Source organism: Saccopteryx leptura, chromosome 3 (assembly GCF_036850995.1).
Source record: "Saccopteryx leptura isolate mSacLep1 chromosome 3, mSacLep1_pri_phased_curated, whole genome shotgun sequence".
NCBI lineage: Eukaryota > Metazoa > Chordata > Mammalia > Chiroptera > Emballonuridae > Saccopteryx > Saccopteryx leptura.
Window position 1 is genome coordinate 270,592,986 of NC_089505.1, and position 25,602 is coordinate 270,618,587.

Genomic DNA, 25,602 nt, shown 5'->3' on the forward strand with positions numbered 1-25,602 from the left:
CTGTCATAGACCCACACCATCCATCAGTTTTCAAAACTAAAGCTCTCCTCTTCACCCCTGGCCTCAGAAAAAGGCTGTGACAGTGTCCCTGTGGGGCTCTGAGAAGGTCCGGGCAAGGGCCTTCTCCTTTCCAGTGAGGTGGGGGATGGGCGGGGGAACGGACGGATGGACAGTGGTGCTAACAATAAATAAAGGCTGTGCATCCAGGGAGGCTGGAAGAGTGGGTTCTCTCCAGTGGGACTCAGAGGTCTCCCGAGGCCCCAAAGCGTGACACAGACCACCAGGAGGTTCTCCTGGGCTTTGCTGTTGGGGGATTCTAGCCCATACGTTCTCCCTTAGAGCAGTACACCTCCTGTCCTCCCCACCACTGCAGCTACTGGGTGGCTGCTAAAAATAAGACAAAATGACGCTGATTGAACACAACCCTCACGGGGTCACAGCAAACAGCAGGCTGGGTTCTCGAAGGTGCCTCCCCATGGCCATCCGCAGCCCCAACTGTCTTTAGTGGCTTCTTGACTCAGCACCTAATTGGCAAGGTGAAGCATGTGCATAAAAGGGTGCAAACACACAGACACCAGATCAGCAGAAGGCGAAAGTGCTTTCATAAGGCTGAACAACCTGCCGAGCTCCTGGGAACTCCCTTAGAAAACATACACTCCCTTCTCTATTGTTTGGTTTTGGTACAATGAGCACATATTGCTTCAGTAATTAAAACAAAAATTACTTAAACATGCACAAAACATATAGCCCACCTGGTTCCACACACATGGCCTAAGCTCATTCCCAGCCCTGAGCCAAGAACGGGCTCTGCAGGGCTAGGCAGAGGAAGAGGAAGAAAACCACCCCAGAGAGAGATGGCCCCTTTCCCACTTGGGGTGGGGGGTGGGGAAAAGAGCTAACTCAGCTCGTGTTGTTATTGCTGGGAGATGCCCAGAGACTTGGTCCTAGTGGTCAAGGCCACTGAGGGAGGAACAGTCCGCTTCTGGGGCATTGTATTTTCCCAGCTCCCCTGCTGCCTCACCCCTGGAGTCGCTTCCTGCAAAGGAGAACCAACCCTCCTCCCCAAGCAGGACTCTGGGCCCAGCTACCACTGTCCTTCCAAAAACAAGCCAGAAAGGTGCCCCCTCCTGGCAGCTGGCATCTTCAGAACTGCCTGGAGCAAGGCTCCAACCAGAGTCCACGGCTGCCCTCTGGTGGCCATGAGGGGAATTGAACGCCTGGTGTCTCAGGTCCCGGCCCTTTGGGAGGGGGCCTCCCAATTCATGATTGTCCTTTCTGGCCAGTACTTAAGAGTTCCAGGTCAATTAGGAACCCTGTCACCAGTCCCAGAGCAAGGGGCAGGAGTCATCTGGGAGAATTAACTGCTGGATCAATAGGGCAAGGCCCCTGGAAAAAATTAATGTCCCCCAGACACACTGCATGAGTAACTGGGTAGTGGCTCCAGACTTAGGCAGCATGAGGGGGGCGCCCAGCTTCACCAGAGCTCAGAATAAACGAAGTGCTGTCTGGAGCTCGAGCAAACATCTCCCATTCTGCACAGGGAAGAACACCACACCCTTTAAGTTATGTCAAATCCTTGGTTGGAGGGACAGGGCTGGTTCCTGGGGCAGGGGGTGGGGGGCACAAAGCAATCACTTAGCTTGGGCTCTTCGGCCCCTTAGGGGGCCAGGCCCACTCCAGGCCCAGCTGGGAATGAGCCGTGGGTCTCAGATACCCACCCAGAAGCAGTCCACCACCTGTCCTTTTCCTTAGGCCCTAAGGAACCTCTTCGGATACCCAAGCACCTTGGCTCCTGGCTCCACTCCACATGGCCCCTCAGGAAGAACTGTCTTCAGAGTCCATCCGGTCCCCAAAGCGCCCCACCTCCCTGCCTTTTCCTCTCTAGCAGAGAGTGGTCAGACGGCTACTTCTGGTTCCTTCACGGTTGGTTCCCACTGGGATGCAAGCTCCATAGGAGGGGACCTTGTCCTGTTCCTGGCTCCAACCCTGTGAGTCAGATAAGGTGCTTGGCATGCAGTGGGCTCTTCTCTAGGCTTTCTTTTTTTTTTTTTGTATTTTTCTGAAGCTGGAAACGGGGAGAGACAGTCAGACAGACTCCCGCATGCGCCCGACCGGGATCCACCTGGCATGCCCACCAGGGGCGAGGCTCTGCCCCTCTGGGGCGTCGCTCTGCCACGACCAGAGCCACTCTAGCGCCTGGGGCAGAGGCCAAGGAGCCATCCCCAGCGCCTGGGCCATCTTTGCTCCAATGGAGCCTTGGCTGCGGGAGGGGAAGAGAGAGACAGAGAGGAAGGGGGGGGGTGGAGAAGCAGATGGGCGCTTCTCCTATGTGCCCTGGCCGGGAATCGAACCCGGGTCCCCCGCACGCCAGGCCGACGCTCTACCGCTGAGCCAACCGGCCAGGGCCATCTCTGCGCTTTCTTACCTTAGCCTTATCCCCTCTCCTGGGCTGTGACCCCTCCGGACACAGGGAAGGTTTCTCCCCTTCCCAAACACCCCAAGAGTCCAGCAAGTGGGGGTGAATGTAACCAGCAGGCAAGAGCCCTTTTATGGAGTTTTCAGAGCCGACTTGGAGGAGACTGAATGTCAGGCATCTGGGTCCCCATCTCCTCCTGACCTTCTGCTTCTCACACCTTAGGCTAAGACAGTGGTTCTCAACTGGGGTGATTTTGCCCCCCCCCATGCCCATCCCAGGACATTTCTCAATGTTTGCAGACATTTTGGGTTGTCACGCTTTGGGGCGGGGGAGCTACTAATATCTAATGGACAGAGGCCATGGATGCCACCAAACCCTACAGTGTACAAGACAGGCCCCCACAGACCCAGGTCAGCACCAGATTTGCTGGCAAAACCACCTGTTGGCCCTGATTTTGGGCAAGTAGTTCACCTCTCCTTTCTGCAGTAAAACAGGGATATTATATGTAGTATATGTATATATACATCATAGCATTCTGCCTGGTGTGCAGTGCGTACCCAATAAATATTAGCTACTATTAAGAAGAAAAGTGTGAGGAAAATGAATTAAAGCTCAGCTATATAAATCTGTCACATTCTGGAGCCATCTAAGTGCTGGATGTGGCCCCAGAAACCAACAGAGGGGCTGAGTTGCTGCCACATGTCCTGGGGACTGCTGCTTACACTCAGGCTTCCAAATGTTTGGGCTGTTTGCTTGGAAATGAATGATGACTCAATCTCCATTCCTTTTTATTTGGGAGGCACCAGAGGGGGGGAGGGGGAGGGGAGAATAGTCAGCATCCTGATTTTAAGGACTTGCAGTTGTGTTTCAGGAGGAAAGGAGTTTGAAGGGAGGGTAGCAAAGTGATAGGAACAGAAAAGTAACTGAAATTACTTGGGATTTCCTGGAGGGTGATGGCTGGTTAATGCCTCTGCCCACTGCGGGCACCACCACCACCACCACACACACAGCCTGGGTGCACAGCTCGCGGAAGACAGGGGAGGAAACAGGCCCGCCCTGAAGAGGGTGTGGGACCAGCTAACAGAAGAGGAGCCACCCCCTCTGGGAATGGTGACTCAGGTCCCAGGGAGGCAACGAGAGCCCCTGGCTAGTATACCAAGAATCAGCCCAGAGGCTTGGGACCAGCATCAAAGCCCTCCTTTCTTTCTCCCACACACGCCACAGGCTGCCAAGGCTGCCCTTCCACATCCCCAAATTGGAAAGGGCACGGGTTTCCAGGCCAGGCTACCCAACCTCTTTGAGCCTCTGTTCCCTTGCAAGTGTAGAGGGGTCACACAGCCTTGTGTACTGAGCACGGGGGTCCTGCCTGGCACAAAGCAAGTGCTTGGAACCTGCTGGTCTTCTCCCTCCTTCCCTCCTCGCTGTTCTTGACATTCACCTTAAGGTCTTCCCACCTGCAGAATATGCACTGTGGGAAGGGAGGCAGGCCGCCCTGAGGAGTGGAGATGGGGAGACCTCAGTGGAGAGGGGGCAATGGTAGTGCCTCCGGTGCTCATTCCTCCCTCTTCTTGGACCCTCACGCCCCGGGAGGCAGGACATACAGACACCCCGTTAGAGGGGGGAAGCAGAGCTGGAAGGTAAACAGGAACTTGCTCAGGGCCATCCAGTGGCTTCCATCTCCAGGGTCCTGCCCTGATGCCCTTTAGACGGTGAGGGGGCCCACTAAACTCTTCGAACTAGAAGCCGGGACCACAACTACCAAGCTTGAGCACACTCAGGGGAACGAATGTTAGATGGTGAGCAGCGGGGTCTCATTAACCTCGGGTTTTCTGCTGTAGGCAGGGGAGCATAATGATTCAGAGTGACAGATGGGCCCTGCGTACATACTCCTAGCTCTCTCTGCCCATGACGGTCACTTATGGTCTATGTGTCTCAGTTTCCCTCCTGTGCAATGGGGATGCCAACAGCGGCACCCATCTCAAAGGGCTGCTGGAACTAAATACACATGCAAGCAAAGCTCTTAACAAGCGCCAGGCACAAATTCAGCACTTAATAAGTACCACGCCTCAGTATAATGAATATTTGTTAAATGAATGAATGAAGGGGACAGAACACTAAAATTAGAACTGTCCCCTGCCCACAAAAGCTATTCCACGGGGCTCCCATGAAGGAGAACGGCGCCGCTTCTACCAGAGGCCTTTGGTGGGGGTATCTTAAACGTAGTGCAGGCATCAGTCAGCAAACTCTTTTCTTTTTCTTTTTCTTTTTTGAGAGGCAGTGTGAGAGCAACAGGAACACTGAGCAGCTCCTGTACGTGCCCTGCTGGGGAATCGAACCAGCAACCTCTGCGCTTGCAAACCCTTTCTCATAAAGGGCCAGAGAGGAAATATTTTAGGCTTTGCCTTACCAGGTTACCAATCTCAACTGCTCAGCTCCATGGCTCAGACACTGTGTAAACACTGAGTGTGGCCAGGTTCCCGTAAAACTTTATTTGCAGAAGCAGGCCGCACTAAGCCTGCTGCGGAGGGTCAGCAGCCCCTTCTTCCAAGTCGCTGTGGGTAGGGGCTGAGGGTGGCATCTCTTCTTGTCCTCCACTCACCCCTCAGCGACAACTGCCAGCTGGCAGTCTCCAGCTAGAGGGAGGCAGCCAGGCACAGCTGCCTGAGCAGTAACAACAGGAACCAGCCCTCTGGGCCACCCTCTAAAACTGAAGCTCAGCAACAACAAAAAAAAGCAGATGGTGGAGCTAGAGCAGAGGGAGCATGCTCCCCAGTGTCCTTGTGATGGGACACTGCGTGGCCTGAGGCGCGCAGGGCTGCGGTGAGAGCCACCCTTGGGGGGGGGGCTGCCTCTGCTCCCTGGGCCTCCTGGTGTACAGTCCTAAGTGGGGGGCCACCACCTCCTGGTGTACAGTCCTAAGTGGGGGCCTGGGCCTCCGGGTGTACAGTCCTAAGTGGGGGCCACCACCTCCTGGTATACAAGTCCTAAGTGGGGGGGCACCACCTCCTGGTGTACAGTCCTAAGTGGGGGCCTGGGCCTCCTGGTGTACAGTCCTAAGTGGGGGCCTGGGCCTCCTGGTGTACAAGTCCTAAGTGGGGGCCACCACCTCCTGGTGTACAGTCCTAAGTGGGGGCCTGGGCCTCCTGGTGTACAGTCCTAAGTGGGGGCCTGGGCCTCCAGGTGTACAGTCCTAAGTGGGGGCCTGGGCCTCCTGGTGTACAGTCCTAAGTGGGGGCCACCACCTCCTGGTGTACAGTCCTAAGGGGGGGGGCACCGTCTCCCTGGCCTAGTGCTTGAGAAATTAATAAAAAAAAAGAAAAGAAAAGCAAAAGGTATAAAGTTCAAACATAGTGTCATGTGCAAGAATTGCCTGTTTTAAAAATGTTGAATTAAAAAAATGAATAAAGGAGAATTAGTAAAATAAAGCATACTCCAAATAAAATACAGGCTTCGAGGGCTCCAGCCAGTCAGAGCAGAGCGAGCTCTGTGATGCTGTCCCGAGCTTCCTCACCCGTGAGAAAGAGGGGACGCGTGTGGCTCCCCCACGCCGCCCCAGGGAGGCTCAAGTGAGGCAAGATGTGTCCTGAGCACGGGGAGCCCCTCGCTTGCCCACGATGTCCTCACAGCCCCAGACAGTGTCTGTGAAGGGCGGTAATGATGCCAAGCAGGGAGGTGACGGGGCACAAAGTCTCCGCCTCAGGCACACGTAGGAAACCCCGGCATGGCAGTCTCGGGGTGCCCGGTGGCCTTCCTAGTAGGCAGCCCTTGTAGAACCGCCAAAGAGCCACAATTGCCTGCAACGCGTCCTCCCAACTCTGCGGCGTCTCCCTCCCTCACCAGCACCGCCCAACACAGCCCGGGCAGCACCCCTCTGGCCTGGCCCCCACCTCTGCCCCATCCCACCCAGGGAAGCATCCGCTGCGCTCCTCACGCAGGGAAGGCACAAAAGACGGAGGAAGGTGTCCGGCACCGTGGTTCCTGGTCTGGGGCAGAAGAGCCTCCCCAGGGCCCTCCGGGCAGCGTGCGGAGAACAGCCGCTCCTGCGCATCCCCGCAGACACAGGGCATCCCTAGAGCGACGCCAGGCCTCCACTTTCACCACACGTCCCCTCACAGCTCACTGTGCCTCGAAAGCTGAATGAGCAGGAATCAACTCCCCATTTCAGTTTTGGGGAGACTGAGGCTCAGGGAAGTGAAATAACTTCACCCGACACCCGAGGGTACAGTGAACAGTTCAGACGGGCACCTGCTGCCCAGCGCACTGTCCTTCGCTCTCTCCCTCCCAAAGAGACCCCGCTCTCCCCCGACGTAGGTGCAGGTTTATTGCCCCTGAAGCTCGGCCCTGCCCCCCGAGGGCGCCTCTGAGCAGCTCGGTAGGACAACACGTGAACAAGCCAGCCTCGCCGGTCCCCTCCAGAGTGCACACCCACAGAGGGAGGCCAGATTAAATGCCACCAACACCAGGAGCACCTGGCCCAGAGAAGAACGTCCACGTCCCCACTTGGCTGCCGGTGACCTACCCCTTCTTCAGGTTTGTCACGTAAGCACTCTGGAGAGCAGCTTCCAGGAAGTAGGTGAGCTCATAGTCAACAGGGTGAGCGCCTTTCAGATGCCGTGAGGTGGTGTTATTTGTGATCTGGGAAGGGAACACAGAGAAAGCCACTGTTTTAAAGTTCTGAGGCACCGGGGCTGGGGTGAGGGTCCTCAGCACAGGTACAAATGGCCCCATGACCACCCCAAGTCCCTGGCCACCCCACAGGAACATGCTGCAATTCTCAGATCAAATCCAACCTAACTTGCTTCCATTTAAAATATGTCTGTAGTACTCTCTCCCCATCCAAATGCTGGATGCCGAACAGCCCTACAAAGCTGGCTTTGTCTGCATCTTATAGATGAGGTAACTGAGGCTCAGAAAGAGCCTAAAGTCACAGGGCTGGCATGCGTCCCGACCTCAAACTCAAGTCTGGCCAGCTACGGATTCCAGCCAGTCTCTGCTCCTTACTGGTTCATTCGTTCAACAAATACCTGCGTGCCTACCCTACGGGTACCACACTGTCCCTGTAACATAATCATGAAATAGCAAAACAGCCCAGGGAAGGTGCCCCTGGTTCCAGAAAAGCTGAGGAACAATGACATTTTATTAACTGAGCTGTCCCTAAGCCTCAGCTGTAAGAGGCTCACCCAGGCCCGGCAGACTGGTCTGCCTTTGCAATACCACTTCCCTTCTCTGAGCCAAGAAGAAAAATCGCCGAGCCAGCCACCTTAGTTTTCAGAAGTGAAAGTAGATTTAAGAGATGTTTTCAGTTCCTCGGAGCTTGGGGGCTGGGTCTCAGGAAGAATACACAGCATTTCTGAAAACGCATGCGGTTCTCTGGCTTGTCCTCCTTCAACCAGAAACGACCAGCTGTCAGGGCCCATTGCAGCTCATTGCCTTAATCCCCTTTAAGTTCAAAACCTAGGCTCCTGGCTGAATGGGAGACGTGATCTTCTCCAGGAAAGTTTCCTCCAAACCCCACACAATTCAAATGCAAAGAGCGCCTACAGCGTTGCTGGCTAGCACGATCCGTGTGACTTTGGCAGAGGTCGCCTCAGCCCCATCAGGTCTCCACGTGGCCCCCTGCCAGGGGATGCACTCCAGTTCTGTCTTTGCTGAGCCCCTCGATCACTGCTCCTTCCCTCCTGAAGTCCAATCCAGGAGAGGGACCCTAGGGCAGTGACTCCTAACAGGGAATGACTTTGCCCTCGAGGGACATTTGGCAGTACCTGTAGACATTTCTGGTTGTCACAACCAAAAATGGCTGCTGGATCCAGTGGGTATAGGCCAGGGATTACAAAAAGCTGCTAAACATTTTGTGAAACTCAGCCCCTCCACCAAGAATTCTCTGGCCCCAAATGTCAATAGTGCCGAGGTTGAGAAACCCTTCTCAAAGGGAACTGGCCTGGCTTTAGGAGGACTCCTCCCTAAAGCCCCATCACAAAACAGGAGCTGGGTGGACACTCTGACACCTGCCAAAGTAGGCGAGTGAGGGCTCTAGGTCTCTCGGCTCAAAACTACCTCCTCCTGCAGGACGCCAATCCTCACTTACTCTGCCGCGGCGCCTGCCGCCTAGCAGCCATTAAACATCTACTAAAGAGGATGCCTAAGCCCCACCCCAAGTTCTCCCCAACACGTGACCAGAGCCACACCACCAGGGTCCACATCCTGCAGATGTCAGATGTCATATATTTATTCACTCTCTGAACTCCAGGAAGCTATTTAATTCCTCCCCAAACCGAGTTTTCTCCCTTGTGAACGGGAACGAGTTCAGGGTCTGTTCCATCCAGCCCCCAGTGTGGGTTTAGATCAGAGAAGGAATGGGAAGCACTCAGACAGCGCCTGACACAAAAGCAGGGACTCAGGGACTGTGAGCAGTATCTTTGTGGAATGAACCTGCTTGTTCTCCTTGCAATAAACCAAGAGCCCCCAAAAGGGGGGAACGGGGATAACTTCACAGTATACTGCTAACCTCTAGAAATGCCACCCCACAGACAGGTCAGACAGGCCCCACCATGGGGAGCCGGGAGATGAGGGGACCTGAGGACTTCCAGACCCCTGCTGGGCGGCTCCCTGCCGGCCTCTGAAAGGCTTGGAGAATGAGCCTCAGACCTCACTCCCCGTGGTAGCAGTAGGGAGCTTCTAGGGCACAGGAGAGCCAGGAAGTGTCTACAAGACCAGCCTGACTGTACCTGTTCCAAGGGCAAAGGAGTGAGCACATGGTTTGATCTCTCTACACCTCACCTGTGAAGCAGAGATGAAGAGAAGACCCACGTCAGAGCTGTCGTGAGGAGCAGACGAGTTAATGGTTATAAAGAGGACTGCCACGTTTGGACATACAAGCTGAGCTCACCGAGGAGGTTCCTAGCCACTCAAAGACAATGTGGACTCATCTATTTATTAAAACTATTTCCTGGCAGCAAAGAGTCTCAATCTAACGGAATCAGTCTACTATGAGTTTCGAACTGATGAGGTAGAGTGCCTTTAAAAGGGCACGGGGCACCTTTTCCTGGTTTGCATAAGGTTGACCTATGGGTCAGCCCACAGGGCCCACATGGGTCAGCGGGGGCCTTAGAGGTCGGTACTCAGTGGAGGACAGCCACGAACGTGGTGCTGTAATTCCCAGCTCACCTTCTCCAGCTCCTGCAGGAACACCTGAGCGATCCAGGAGGCCCTCTCGAAGCAGGTGATCACTTCCTCCTCCCTCTCAGTCAGGCGGTGGCGGGAAGCGATGGAGCTGGGTAGGCGTTCCAGGGAGAGGCCTGCAGAAGGAGAGCACCTCAAACCTGCCCTGCACACGCCCCCGACTCCAGGCCCTGCGCACGGGCCCAGGTGGGCTCAGCCGAGGAGACCTTCGCTCTGGAGCAGCCAGCGGGAGGCGGGGGCCGTGGAGGGGAAGGAGGAGGCTAAGCCACGGTGGTATTAGCAGCAGCTGGGATCAAGCGGTAGGCAGACAGCAGACACTCATGCCTCACGTGAGGAGTCACAGTGTGACATCCCCACATGCATCTCCTGCCTATGCTTCCAGACCAACGTCTCCAGGAACCATTACCAACCCCCTTCCCGTTGCTAGACTAAAACACCCAACCACCAGGCACTCCCCAGTGCCACACTGTACAGTGTTATTTATGCCAGGTCTTCTCTCCCCCAGTAGTTAAAAGCTCTATGTGGACAAAATGTGGTTCTGTAGGGACCTCCACGATCCCTAGCGCATGGCACATGCTCGAGTTACAGGGCATTTTACATGCACCTCTCCCGGGAGCCAGTTTCTACCGCGCCTAAGTAACCCGGATGCAGGTCTCGTCTGCCTCGAGTGAATGGACATCTGCTGTTTCTGCCTCCTCCCCGGCATCCGCGGCCCACTCTTTCAACAGCAGCACCTCGCTTGCCCTTGGAGCATCCCTCCTGCAGTCTCAGTCTGCGTGGTTCCAGGGTGATGACAGCACCTGAGCCAGGCTGACACACCTAACACCCAGTGTGGTGGTATTAGGAGGTGGGGCCTTTGGGGGGGGTCATTAGGTCCTGGGGGTGAATCCCTCAGTAATGGGATTAGTGCCCTTAAAATGACCTCTCTCCTTTGCCCCACTGAGTCACCTCTATGGAGCCCTTCCCAACGTAACCTGGTATAACCAACCATTCCCTTCTTGGGTCTCTGTCTATACTTTGCATAGACCTACCCCGCCATTTCCCAGACTAGGTGTCCACAAGTTCACCCAGCCAGACTGTAGGCTCCTGAAAGCATTGATCTTATCGCGCTCACCTTTCCACAACCTGGCGCACAGTAGGCACTCAGCAAGCCCTGGCTGGCTGAGGAAGCAGCAAGCCCGATCACGTCTGACAAGGTGAGGGATTCTTACTGTTTTCCCGGTTATAGCCCAACTCCTACACCTTCGGTGACCTTGCCCTCTGCCAGGCCAGGGTCTGAAGGTCAGGGTGCCTTGGCCTCGCCTAGGGGGAGGTGGGCGAAAGCCCTTGTTCCACACCAGGACTCGGTTATCCGCGTCACGGAGTGTCAAGTGCTTCCTGCCAAATGACTCACGACCATTTCCACTCCTTGCTGGAGAGGACTAAAGGGAGAGGGGAAATAGAGCATTGCAGGAGATGCAAACAGAAGGCAGGAGAAGGCAGGCCCGCTGCTCACTGCTGGTGCTGGCCCAGCCCCTGTTCTCGGGCCGCGTGGCCTGTCCGCCCTGCAGGCACGTGGGACAAACGTACAAGCTGCCATTGGCCTAGCCTGCAAGACCAACTGCAGATGGCAGGAGGACACTGCCAGCTCCAGAAGCCAGCGTGGATCTGTTTAACACGCCACCCTGCTCCTGCCTCCCCCCGAGATGTGCTGTTGGCTGGGTCCCCTCCTGCCCCACCTCTGGATGGGTGATGCCAGCTGCCTGGCAGGTTCAGGAAGCCAGTCCCAAGCCCTCGGTTGAGTGGCTGCAGCAAAGCAGTGAATTCAGTAGCGTCTGTCTGTGGGGCCCTCGTGCTTCAACTGTTCCTCTGCTGCCGGCGAGGCCTCTTCTCCAGGCTCCTCTGAGAACTCCAGACCCCATCCTCCCTGAAGCTCACAGCAAAGCCACCTCCTCTCTGCACCCTCCTTAGGCCTCCCAACCTCAAACCAGCAGAATGTTTCAGCTGCACCTCCTTTGTCTATGCCTTTGTCCTACACTGTTACCATCCTCTCTGCCCATTTCTAATTGATCCTTGCACCCCGTGAGAGCGGGGCCGGGCGCTGAGTGAGTGAGAGACGGCCCCTTTCGAGAGGAGTGCATGCCTTTTCAGTCTGGAGGCAAGGCATCCTAGCACAGCCTGGGACTCAACACACAGATGAGCAAACCTACACTCATGCTGAGTGTAGAGCCCAGCGGGCTTCTCCCTCTCCATTTAAAAAGCAGTTCTTGCGGAATTCATAAACAAATCGTATGTTTATACATTGGAACAGTGCTCAGAAATAAACAAAGGGACAACCACCTCCTGATATACACGCAACACAGACGAGTCTCAGAAACTTAGAAGCCAGGAATCAAAAAGCTGTACTATTTCAAAATAATATTAGAAAAGGGGCAAAATTATTCTATATTAATAGAAATCAACCAATCACTGCCTGGGGTGGGGGCGAGAGACCAGCTGGGAAAGGGCCCGAGGGAACTACCCAGGGTGAAGGAAACAGCCTTTGTCTTTATTGGGGTGTTGGTTACATGGGTATTTTCACTTGTCCAATTTATACACTTAAGATTTGTGCACCTTACTGTATGACAATTTCCCTAAAAATAATGGATATAATGCCTTCTTAAAGGAAGCATCATGATTCCGGAGAACTAGAAGACTAAAGCAGAGGGGCCACGTCTTCTGTAAAATAATTTCCAACATACAGAAGACCAAAAAACTTCCTGGGGCTGGCAACGGCTTTTCCTAGTCGGGGTCACAGTCCACTCCCCCCCTAGTTTTGCCCATAAGAAGGGGCTTACTTCCTATTTGCTCTCTGATTCACATGAAGACCCATTTTCCTGTCCACAAACACCTGATGGGAAATGTGCTGGGGACGCCTACCCTTGGATTCCCCTTCGCCCTCTGACCTTGAGCGTTTCTGCTCAAGTGTCCAGACTATAACACTAGATCCAGACGGTGATGGGCTGCTCCTGAGCCAGGCCCTCAGAGGGTCCCAGTGGTTGTAGCACAGCTTGGTCGATCAGGGAGGAAGCCAGGGCTGCCAGAAGTGCCAGGAAGTGCCAGGCCCTGCCTCACCATTGCCACTGGCAGGTTCAGTGACCTGTGAAAACACCCAGCGCTACGAGCCAAGGGAGGGCCCCTTTCAAGAGGAGCACATGTTTTTTCATTAACTTTCAGTTTGGAGGCAAGCCGATCCTAGCACAGGCCCGGGCTCAGCACCCAGGCTGCTGCCAGCCTCTTTAGTCTGGGATGACTCATCACAACGCAGACAGCTGCCCTTCCAAGAAGCCCCACCCGGGAAGCTCTGGGCTCTGGATGCAGAGGTGGGAACACAACACTTTCTCTACAATGGAACTTTCCGTCTAGGAGGACTCCCTCCCTCTCATCTACCCAAGCTGATTCAAGAGCAGAGGGTACCCAAAGATGGCTAAGCCCAGTGTTGCAAAATGCTGGGTTGGGGGGGTGGGAGGAGGAAGAACTGGAGTCACTGCTTCAGCCCTTAGGGACGAAGCCTCAAGGCCAGGCTCATAACCACACGCAAAAGTGGGCAACGGTGGGAATGTAAAATGGTTTAGCTGCTGTGGAAAACAGCCTGGCAGTTCCTCAAAAAATTAAAAATAGAATGCCCATTTGACCCAGCAACTCCACTTCTGGATATATACCCTAAGGAATTAAAAGGAAGGTCTAGAAAAGATACTTGTACACCCATATTCATAGTAGCATTATTCATAACAGCCAAAAGGTAGAAGCAACCCAAGTATCCATTGGTAGATGGATGGATAAACTAAATGTGGTATATCCATACAATGGAATATTATTCAGTCTTAAAAAAGAAGGAAATCCTCACAGATAAAACTCAGGAGGGCTCAGCGGTAGAGCGTCGGCCTGATATGCGGGGGACCCGGGTTCAATTCCCGGCCAGGGCACATAGAAGAAGCGCCCATTTGCTTCTCCACCCCCACCCCCTCCTTCCTCCCTGTCTCTCTCTTCCCCTCCCGCAGCCAAGACTCCATTGGAGCAAGGATGGCCTGGGCGCTGAGGATGGCTCCTTGGCCTCTGCCCCAGGCACTAGAGTGGCTCTGGTCGCAGCAGAGCAACGCCCCAGAGGGGCAGAGCATCACCCCCTAGTGGGCAGAGCGTCGCCCCTGGTGGGCGTGCCGGGTGGATCCCGGTCGGGAGCATGCGGGAGTCTGTCTGACTGTCTCTCCCCATTTCCAGCTTCAAAAAAATACAAAAACAAAAACAAACAAACAAACAAAACCTCAGGAGGTCAGAAACACACACCACTGATAACTCTACTTCTAAAAGACATCATGGTAGACACTGAAAAGCTAGTGAAATCTGAGTGTTTGACCTCTTGTCTTTGCAGTCAGGAGATGAGGCTAGCACACTGGTGATTTAGGGGCATGTGTGTGTAGGAAGATTAAGGGCCTGCTCCATGAATCTTCTATCTCAAATAGATCAGAAAAGCCAATATCTGCTCACTGGTACCACACAACCTAGCTTGAAAAGATCATGTACCCCACATTGGGTTACCATGGCAGAACTTCCTTCAGCTATTCAACTTGATGAGTTAGTAATAAAGACCTGGTTCAAGAACCAGTGCACTGAAAGGAGGAAGCAGCAGCCACAATCTTGGCCAAGTCTTGCACTAGAAGGACTAAAGCAGATCATGTCAGAGAAGGAGGAAGAGGCCCCTTTACTAGTAACTCCTACAAACACTCATCCCATGAGTCCCAGCATCGCAGATGTCTATGACTATGAACCACCTGAGCCTTCCGGTATCAAACGACCTGGAGGGGCTGTCATCTCTGTGTGGAATTTATCATGGGATTCTCAGCCTCATGATCGCTAGCAGATATGTGTGGGTGTCTCTGATCTTCCTTGGGCCTCCATTCCCTATACAACTATGGATATGCCTTATCTGGGAATGATCACCCAAGCAGTCTAGATCAATATCTCTTTTCATAGGGCCCTGGTGGAAGGGATATGGCTGTGACTGACCTTCAGTGTGATGGCTCACACATCCACAAGCTCTTGAGAAAGGTCTGTGGCCCAAATCTTGCCAAACTGAGTAACATTTCCAAATACTTTTAATGGGTTGACTCCAATCTAAACAGACTAAACAGACCAGTTATTTATCTTTTTCTGTAATAAGAAATCCCTCTACCTTTCATCATTGCCTGAAATTTCTGTCGTCTGAGTCGCCTGAGCCAAATTTCAGTATCAAGGGCAATCAATGGTAAGTGCCTTAGGAGGAAGCAGAAACCAGTTAGTTTTTCTTGGAGCCTAGCTTGTCCGAATTGAGCTTAGCACCATGAAAGCATCCCAACTCAAATAAAAAGTAACATGATTCTGATGTTTTATGTTTTTAGAAAGGTATAAGATTTGCCCTATATGAATGAATAAACAGATAAAAAATATAGATGCTCAGTTGGCGTGTAGATATAATTCAACCACAGTTTACACCCCAACAGATGTGGGTACACAGGAAAAGGTGGTAATTGTGCCTAACAGCTAAGAATAATGCTGTTAGAATTTATTAAATTAAGCAAATTTTGAAGAGGAATCAAATGTTTCATTATGATGAAGTATTTGATGGGGCTAGTGAATCTATTGAATTGTTAATAATTTTGGTTAGTGGGTGAGATTTCAGATATTGGTCATTTATATTCTCATAGTTGAAATACAATAAATACAATGATGGCTTTTTTTTTTTTTTAATACTTTATTGATTTTACAGAGACAGGAGAGAAAGGGGAGCATGGAATGGGAAGTAACAACTCATAGTTGTTTCAGGCTAGTTGTTCATTGCTTGCTTGTTGTATGTGCCTTGACCAGGGAAGCCCGGGGTTTCGAACCGGCAACCTTGGCATTCCAGACTGAAGGTTTATCCACTGCGCCACCACAGGCCAGGCACAATGATGGCTTTTAATGAATGTTTGATTTGCACTCAATAGATGTATGATAAAGTCTTACATTCCTTATTTTTCAAGAATTAAATTAATTATATTTGTTTAGAGCTTTGGAGGATCTTCATTTATACTAACCCACATTCTTAATCCAGTCCTGATAATATTGATTTTAAGGAAAGGAGTAATGTTACAATCAGTGAGTACAGAGGATTATTTATTTATGTTCTTGAATTGTTATTTTATTTTTATGTTATTTACTGATGGAAATATAGTTAATGATGTGGAACAGGACAATTGTATTTAGAAGTATAGAGTAAGTAGAGCTATAACAGCTATTAACGTTGGTAAAACAATGTGATTGCTTTTTGTTATTTTTTGAATAATTATTTATTTGGGTAGAAATCCTGAAAGTAGGAAAAGGCCTCCTAATGATAATATGAAAATGGTAATAGATGTAGTAATTAAGGGCATTTTATATCGCGTATATGAGAACAATAATGTTGAATTAAATAGAAATAACATGAATGTAATGAGTGTTATAAATTAATACATTTAAGATTATTGTAGTTGGATTATAAATTATAATTGTTGTTATTCATCCTATGTGAGCAATTGATGAATAAGCTATAATTTTTTTGTAGCTGGGTTTGATTTAGACTTCCTCACTCTCATAGTATAATTGATAAAATGGATATAGTCAATTTATTTGTTGTATTAACGAATGGTACAATTTGATATAAAATTGATATTGGTGCGAATTTCTTCTTGTAAATAAAATTTGACCTGATATTTAAAGTGGAAAAAAGAAAAAAGAATGAAATCCTGCCATATGTGACAACATGGATGAACCTTAAGTACATTATGCTATATGAAATAAGCCAGTCACAAAAAGACAAATACTCTATGATCCCACTCTCTATGAAGTTCCTACATTAGTCAAACTCATAGAGACAGAAAGTGGAACGGTGGCTGCCAGGGGCAGGGGAAGCGGGGAATGAGGAGTGATTTAATGGGTAAGGGCTTTCAGTTCTGCAAGATGAAGAGTCTCCAAAAAATGCATATGCTTTCATCTAGTACGTAACTCTACTTCTTGGAATTTATCTTTAAAAAAGTTAATGATGTATGTAAAAATTCTCAAGGATATCCAACGCAGCAGTATTTATAATGGGAAAAAAAGAGAGAGAGAGATTTAACACACAGGTCCAATTAACAGGGAACAAGTTTGCTAAATTACAACAGATCCTTACAATGAAATGCTTGCTATGAAACCACTTTAAGTAGTGATGCAGATGTGTACTGGAAACTGATTCACAAAAACATTAACTTTAAAAAATATGATTGTAGGCCCTGGCCGGTTGGTTCAGTGGTAGAGAGTCGGCCTGGCGTGCGGAAGTCCCAGGTTTGATTCCTGGCCAGGGCACACAGGAGAGGTACCCATCTGCTTCTCCACCCCTCCCCCTCTCCTTCCTCTCTGTCTCTCTCTTCCCCTCCCACAGCCAAGGCTCCATTGGAGCAAAGTTGGCCCGGGCGCTGGGGATGGCTCCTTGGCCTCTGCCCCAGGCGCTAGAGTGGCTCTGGTTGCAACAGAGCAACGCCCCAGATGGGCAGAGCATCGCCCCCTGGTGGGTGTGCCGGGTGGATCCCAGTTGGGCGCATGCGGGAGTCTGTCTGACTGTCTCTCCGTTTCCAGCTTCAGAAAAATACAAAAATATATATATATATGATTGTATGAACTTATTTTTGTTTAAAAAAATATATGAACTTAAAAAAATTGGAAGGATATATTTCAAAATGTTTATAGAGTTTGAAGTTTCCCCAAAGACAAAATGGGATTACATATTAGCAATGCCCACCTCATAGTGTGTCCATGGAAATTCAATTAGATGATACTATAAAGAGTAGAATGCCTGATCAGGCGGTGGCGCAGTGGCTAGAGCATCAGATTGGGACGCAAAGGACCCAGGTTTGAAACCCCAAGGTCACCGGCTTGAGCGCAGGCTCGCCAGCTTGAGCACGGGGTCTCTGACTTGAGAATGAGATCAAAGACATGACCCAATGGTTGCTGACTTGAGCAAGGGGTTACTTGGTCTGCTGTAGTCCACGGGTCAAGGCACATATGAGAAAGCAATCAATGAATAATTAAGGTGCTGCAACAAAGAATTGATGTTTCTCATCTCTCTCCCTTCTTGTCTGTCTGTCCCTATCTGTCCCTCTCTCTCTCTGTCTCTGTAGAAAAAAAAAAAGCAGAATGTATGCTCTCAGAAAATGTTTTCAAGTCATCCTCACACTGACCTCCTAGATAGGGGTTTAGCCCTTCCTTGGAATGAATGACACATGGAAAATCTAATTCAGGGAGAAGAGATTCCTTCCAACACCACACAGCTAAAAGTGACTGAGTCCAGACTAGACCCAGGTCTTTTGTCTTCAGTTCTGTCTGTTCTCTCAGCTGAGATTCCAGGTGTCTTTCCTTACCCTCTGGTCATTCAGGGGTTCCCAAATCTTTGGCTTCTGGCCAGCCCATGGTGGCTCACCTTTCCCACATGTATCTATGGCTGAGTTATTTATAGCTGTTTACCCTAGTGCTGAAGCCAGTGTCTCAGATGCACCCCTCAAAGCCCGGTCCACACTCCACACCCCACTGACTCTCAGGGGTGGCCTCCCACAATGGAAGGCAGGGCTTCCGGCAGGAGATGTGGGGAGACCACACACCAATGTCTTCCACCCAGCCCAATTGTATCTCTCCTGTGACTCAGTTTACCATCTTGCCATTTTGTATCGCAGCCCAGAAAGCCACACAAAGAAGGTTGGTGTGCACACAATTAACACTCCCGCCTCCTTCCAAGATGCCCAAGAGCGGCCTGCTCGTGCCTCTCCACCTGAAGCCAGGCTCTACTCCATGGACTAGTCCAGGGCCAGGGCCACAGAACCAGAAGTGCTGACCTGCTTCCCCACAGGGCAAACAGAGCATGCTCCTTTGAGAAGGAACCCAAAATACACAGCTAATTCCTGCCATACCACCACTAACAAACAAACAAACAAACAAACAAACCAAAAAACCAAATCCCAAATTGGTCACCATATCCTGCCCTAGAGGAGACCTAGTATTCTTTCTTTTATTTTCTTGTTTTAATAAGCCACAAAATCCCAGGTGGGAGCAGAACAGCTGGGGTGGCACTGGCTGAATGATCCCAAAAAGAGAAACTAACTGTGAGGGGCCAGGAGAAGAGAATGCAGATCATAACTCTCACAGTTGTTTGGCGTTCTTTACATCTTTACTTGTCACAGCACCTTCACAATTTACGTAGCATCTCACTGCAGTGTTTCGGGTGCACGGGGCCAGCCTGCCCAGAGCACGAACTGTGGCCCTCCTGGCGCTGGGCTGCGAGCGGAAGGAAAGGGCTTGGCGAGGCTGAAGCACAGCTCCTCTGTGGGGCCACAGCCAGCCCCAGATGGGTCCTGGGGCAGGACTCACACTGCAGACACGGCGGGAGGTGGAGGGAATCAAGCCACACTGAGTTAGCACCAGAAATGGAAGTGACATGGGAAGGCTTATGGAGAGAAGGAAGCCTTCCACCATGGAACAGGCCTCTGAGGTGGAAAATGGCACCAGGGCTTTTGGGGGCTGAACTGGGAAAGGTTTGAGATGTCTGCAGGCCCTGACGCCTCCTGCACGTCCATCCGAGATGGGAATAACCCTCAGAGCTCAGATCAACAAAAAGGAGGGCAGCGTGTCAACCTGGATCCACAAAGGCCTCATCCTAGGGTCTAGAGCCCAGACCCCTCTGCTCCAGACATACTCAGACACTGCTGACTAGCAGGTGGGCCCTAGTTTAGGGGAAACAGGCTGTGCCACAGCAGCCGTGGTGGGGCTCCCTGGGGCCAAAGTGCTAGAACAGCAGCATAAAGGGACATCCTGAGCCTTACTGCCAGGCTTTCAATGCCCCCTTATTTCCCACTCCCTCCTACATGCACCCTTCTCTCAGCTCCAGAAAGGTGCAATTACACCCCACCTTTATTTAAGCAAGTCACCTTCACTTCCCTTTGGATTCAACCTGGAATGCATCTCTCCCACTCAACTGCCAGTGATTTCTCCTGAAGTTCACCTCCCAGCTCACCTGGGAAGGCTCCACCCTAGCTGTCTCACTCACGTCCCTCTCGAGAACACAGCAGTCCAAGCAAACCAGTATTCCTTGGATGAGCCCAAAAGCCAGAGTCAGAGAGAGCCAAGTTCAAATTCTGACCTGGTTACTACTGGTGTAACTGGGTGAGTCAGTTCTGCCTCAGCTCTGAGCTTCTGCCCTCTGAACCTCTTTCATCTATTTTGGTAACAGCACCTTGATTTTCCTATGAAGAACCCATCCTCCCAGCAGCCCCGCTGAACGGCACAGCTTTGCTTAAGGACCCCCTTTACCCTGGGGACAATTCAAGATTAAGGATCAAGTCAGATAATCAGGGTCGGAAATTCTCTACTCTTTCTAAAGGTAGGAAGCAGAAAGACCAGGCCCTATCAGAAGTTAGGACTAGGGCCCGGGAAAGGCCTGATCCCCCAAACCTCACAAGGCCCCCCACTGCTGTGGTTCTCACACCCTGCTGGGCAACCAGATGCAGCTCGTGGGGCAGGGGCATGGAAACCCCAGCCTAGCCCACGGGTTACCCACGATACTGAGGGCCGGGATGCTGCCAGGAGCCTGGGGGTCTACTGCTGAGAGACAGAAACCTCTAGTCCTGGATCTAGATCCACGGACCCTGGGTCAACAGTCTTTGGCTCCAGTTTCTCATCTGTGGAGGTGATCCAGGGCCACATACCCAAAGGCTTATTATCATCAGCTCTCGGGAGCTGCTGAGGCAGAGAAACCCCAGTCTTGGCAAATGAGGCCTCAGACCGCTCAACTCAAAAGGCTACCCCAGGTGGGACAGGCCTGTTTGGAAGTGGACTGCCGAGGAGCTGTGGCCCCAGAGGGGACCTCACAAACCCCCATCGTGTGTGTCAAGGTAGAGCTCCCCACAGAACAGAGCTCAGGCGCAGCCGCACGGCCAGGGCACCACAGCCTGGCAGCAGGTCCACGGCCTGCCACAGCCACGGTAATAAGCTGCAGACCAGTCACGTCTGGGGTGCTTGCGTGGCCTGGTGTTTCCCACAGCAGACTGCACTGACACTATGGCCTGTGGATGAAGAGACTGGGCAGGAAAGAGTGGCACCAGGTAGCTCATGACTCATCAGCCTCGGGCAGCTCAGCTCCTCCCCCCAGCAGCTGCTCTCCTAGAGCCGTGTCACTCCCGCACACCGCACACCGTGGCAGGCTTTGCTCACCTGCCTGACGCCTTCGCAGGGAGGGCCCTTAACTGTTCCTCTTGGGGCCCTGGTAGGCACTGGCTGAGTCGGCTCCTGGCAAATTTTACTTTTTTCTGTGGGAGATGGGCCTTGAGGGGTACAACTGTAATCAGGAGGAACATACTGACAGCCCTGTATACAACTGGGGAGATGTGCTGAGCCAAGGCCCACATGAGACGGGAGGGAGAGCATGCTGTAGGCTGAACAACCAAAGGGAGCCTCCTGGTGAAGGAGGCACTGTGCTGTGTCTGTGTCTGACAGGAATATGAGGGCTATTTATGTGTGAGGGCAGTGGCCCAAGAAAAGGTGAAGGAACAGAACTTTGTCCATCATGCTAGGACAGACCTCATCTGCCTGTAGTGTGGGGCTCTGGGGAGGGAGGAAAAGGAGAGGATACTGGGGCGCAGAAGAAATGAGCACCTGTGCTCGAGGGGCTCTCAGTTCAGTGGTGAGGCGGGCTGACAACCATGAGCACACCCAGTCAAGTGAGCAGGGTTCTGCTAAGGACTTTATCATGAGAGTGAGCGACACTTAGGCCTTCTGAGGAGAATCTGGAAACCAAACTAGTCTAGATTGTTTTTAATACAAAGTAAATGGAATATTCTCCCCTCCCCCAACAAACTAAAGCGGTGGTGGGCTGCACCGTCAATCGCCTGCACTTGGATCGGCTGGGAACATATCCTTTCCCAGGGCAATCCCCTGGACTGACATGCTCGGGCAGGGGGCTGGCAGAAGTCACAACAGGGCCATTGCAGAGCCGGGGGACAAGGGTAGGAGTGGGGTAGGCTCCCCATTCTGAACCAAGGTGAGTGATGCTGACATATAAAAGCAAATTTCCTGGAGAGCTGGCCCACTGACAGCACGGTACTGGGCGGCTTCTGCACAAGCAGACCCACGGGACAGTGGTACGGGGCTGCGCCGGGGGCTGCAGCTCCGGCTCAGGGCGAAGGAAGCCAGGATGGGCTAACGTCCCCTATTTCCACAAAGTCCAGTCAGGGCCCCCTCTGGGCTACCCTCAGGGACAGGATGATGGAACCCAAAGGCACTGTCCCCCAGGGCTGGCCCCCAGGCTCTGCAGTAAGTGCTAGGAACCTCTTTCTATCCCGGGCTCCTGCATCCCCTGCCTCCTCCTTGTCTGCACAAACCCATCTCAGAGGTAACCAGAACTGCTGCTCCCCATCACCCTCTGGTGGGCTTCTCTGTCACAGGCAGTACACAAGCTGGAGACAAACGCCTGGCCACCAATCTGAGCTCTGCTACACACAGGCTGCAGGGCCTGGCCTGGGAGCCTGCATTTCCACCAAACTCCTGGGTGGTACATGTGCGGTATTCTTGTCCTCTCTCCCCCATCAGACCTTCAGTTTCCACAGGGAAGGGCCCACACTCCATTTCTGAGTATACCACCGAAGTCAGGTGCACCAGAGGGGCTCGGGAAAATAGTACTTGGAGAATGAAGGACTGAACGGGATTCTGACAGGCACGGAGAGGGCCCTCAGCTCTGCCCAGGGCTGACAGTGACTTGGAAGCAGCTGGCCACAGGACAGGCCTATTACTGAGTGGCAGACAAGTCAACTTGGCTGGAGCAGGAGCTAAGAAGAGGCAGTTTTTCTTCCAACACCACAGGCTCTGACAGGGCCCCGTTCACCTCCTGAGGGCCCAAACTGACTAAAACAAACCCCTTGCTCACAAATGGAATCAGGACCAATGATCAACCACCCCCAACCCCTACTCTCTACATGGAGAGACCCACTGGGTCCCCCCAAACCTAGGAAAAGCAACGGCATGCACACTCTGGAGGCCACGTGCATGGTCTCAAGCACATGCAGGGTCAGGTGAACCACAGCATACCAAGCAGCAGGGCAGTCACTGCGACAGGACAGGGGGGACAGGAAGAGAGGAGGCAGGCAAGTGGGAGGCCACATGCAGTCAGTGAGGGGCGGAGAGCTGGCGCAGCCCACGACTGAGCAGCACCCGCCACGGCGCCCGGCTCCTTACCTCCCCTGCCGGACCTCTGACCACCAAGAAGCTGGAGGCGTGCTGGAAAGAGTAGAGAGCAGGAGACAGGGAGCAGTAGGTACCCAGCCAGTTCTACAGGAAAAAAAGTGCTGGAAAGGACCCCCAAGGAAAGGTGTTAGGTTTGGGAAGTCTATGGCAGAAGTGGTTTCCAAGAGGCCCAAAAGACCCAAATGCCAAATAAAGATCACCCCCAAGACCGGCCTGTGCCAGGGGCCCAGAGAAGGGGATGATGGCATACAGGGAAAAGAGTCCACAGACTGGACCACCCCAGATGGGCACCTGGCCTCCTGCAGGCTGGGGCTGGGTCTGTCCAGGGCAACACTCTCGGCAGATTTGCTGGGATGGTGGGAACAGTCTCTCAATGGGGAAAGGGTCCCAGGGCCCCAGCAGTGGACAAACAACACTCAAGAAGCTCCACCCACTAGGAAGAAGGCGGCTGTGCCCTGCACAGATGTGACAGTCAACATCTAGGTGCATATCCTCTTCGGGCCTCAATTTTCTCAAATATAAGATGGGAGAGCATTCCTATCTGTGATGGCAAGAGGGTGACAAATACTCTACCAATGCCAGACACCAAATCCCACAGGGCCACACGCATTTCTAGACTTTTCTCTGGGGGTTGGTTTGTGCTAAAATAGGGAAATGTTCAAAAATTCCAGACTGCTGGGCAGAAGAGCTCTGGAGCCTCAGGGCCACCAAGGCCCATGCCACAGGCGCTGTGACCCCAGGGCTCAGGGTCCAGGGAAGAAGGAGCCTGAAGCACCAAGTACGGGGTAGAGCTTTTACTGGCATGAAACACCGTCGGGGTCCAGTTCAGTGGCACTGTTACCCCAGTTGGGCCATCCATAGCCCCTATATCATGAAATTCCTACATCACCGATCCTATGTGCCTGGGTCTCCACCAGAACATGCCTCGCCCTGGGAGCTGGTTCTGACCTGCCCATCACTGGGTCCTGGCACCGCCTCCCTGGGCCACTCACAGCAGTACCCAACAACTCTGAGAAGTGACAGACTGCTCTAAACCATCGAGTACCTGATTTGTAGCCAATGTCGGCCACCAGCACCAGCCTGACAATGGGATGACACATTTTTTAAGCCTTTCTCAACCTGGTTACACAACTGATTCGAATCCCCTTGGTCATGGTAACCCTGGGAGGGCAGGTATTACAACCCCATCTGATAAAAAAGTCGACTGCAGCTAAGAAGGGTGAAGAGGTAATCTGCCCCAAGGCACACATAAGGGTAGCTAGTTGTTGACAGAGCCAGGTTGAGAACCCGAGTCTTCTGGGCTCCACCTGCTGCCCCCATCAGCCAGCTACCACTGGTGGGCACCTGCCTGGTCAGCACCTGGGCACCACCAGGGGTGATGTATCTTGGACATCGGCCTGGCAGGCTCACCCTCAACCCAGCATCTGCTGCCCTGCAGCTGCCGCCTGCTCCTGGCACAGGGGGCCCTGAGTGCAATGCGCTGGGCATGGGAGTGGGGGGCAAAGCCGGTGCTCACACCCACCTTTGATGACAAAGGCCTCTGCCAGCAGCCGCATCTGATACAGGGGCTTGCTCTCCACGGACATGTCATCGATCCCAGCACGCGCATACATGCTGATGGCGTCTCGGTAGGAGCCCTCCACGTAGTGCAGCTTGCCCAGGATCAGCATGGCCTCACACAGGTACTGCGGCTGAAAGGACAAGGGCCACATTAGCGGGCTCCTGTGCCAAAGTCCCTGCCTAGGTAGGATGAACACCCTCTCACTGAGTCATGACAACTTGCCTAAGACCCTGCTCAGTAACCTCCTCCTACTCCGTGAAGCCTTCCCTGATCCTCGAGCACATGCCGAGGGCTCCCTTCTCTCCACACCTGCAGTCTGTGGTACTTATTAAGATTCTTATTGACATTCTTACTGAAATTCTGAAAGGAGTCCCTCACTGTTTCACATGTGTGTCTTAAGCGCCTAGCTACACTGCAGGCAATACCGCATTAGATGAAAGTCCTTGGAAAGAGCCCACGCAGTGAATGGCCTCAAGCTGAAGCCCCACACAACAGCAGGGCCTCTGTGGGGAGACGGCCACACCAGCAGGGTGGGATAGAAGAGATGGGGAGACAAAGGCTGCTGGGCCCCTGTCCCATCTTATCAGAAGCAAGTAAAAGTGCACAATCAAGTGCCGGAATTCAAACCTGTTCTTTTTGCCCTACTTTTTCAAGTGCTGCTTATGCCCAAATTTCCACCCCACACAAGGACTCTCGGGCCCCAAGGTGGTCTGGTTGGCCCTGCCCCAGAGTTATGGCCTTGGACTTGGGCCTGGCTTCGGGATCTCCCACCTTTTGAGGCTACTTGCCCTAGCCTGCTGCCTCCATTTCTGTGCTCAGCAGGCCCACCACCCTTCGGCCAGGCTCTGGGCACTGTCCCTACCCCAGCCTCTGTCACCACAGGAAGGTGTGTCCCTGACTCCCTGTGGGCAGATCAGACTCTGGGTCACATATGATAGACCTCAGAGGAAGCCTTTGGCACTCCCCACCATCTACTGCCCTCTCAGAAGCCCAAACTGAGAGAAATGGAGCACAGCACAGCGTCTGTAAATACACATTCTGCCTTTGCCTTTGTTCACACAGGCCCCCTAACTGGAACAGTCTCCCCTTTTTCTCAAGCTATCCAGATCCTCTTCTATCCTTTGGGGCTTTGCTCAGAGGCCCACCTCCTCTGGGAAGCCTCCCTGATTACCAGGGA

General features: G+C 52.6%; 2 protein-coding genes across 4 annotated transcripts in view; one reads left to right on the plus strand and one right to left on the minus strand.

Moving 5' to 3' along the window:
- The window catches only part of TTC7A (tetratricopeptide repeat domain 7A), a 145,850-nt gene that overhangs the window by 83,125 nt on the left and 37,123 nt on the right, over positions 1-25,602 (minus strand). For all 3 annotated transcript variants that reach the window (XM_066378326.1, XM_066378325.1, XM_066378327.1), the window contains exons 3-5: positions 24,387-24,555; positions 9,581-9,711; positions 6,936-7,051 (exon numbers count right to left, since the gene is read on the minus strand). In XM_066378326.1, coding sequence (XP_066234423.1) covers positions 6,936-7,051; positions 9,581-9,711; positions 24,387-24,555 — 416 coding nt within the window. The remainder of the gene's footprint in view (positions 1-6,935; positions 7,052-9,580; positions 9,712-24,386; positions 24,556-25,602) is intronic.
- On the plus strand, positions 14,151-14,696 carry LEUTX (leucine twenty homeobox). The gene is given in 1 exon segment (XM_066372389.1): positions 14,151-14,696. A coding segment is annotated over 1 exon segment (414 nt). The 3' UTR covers positions 14,565-14,696.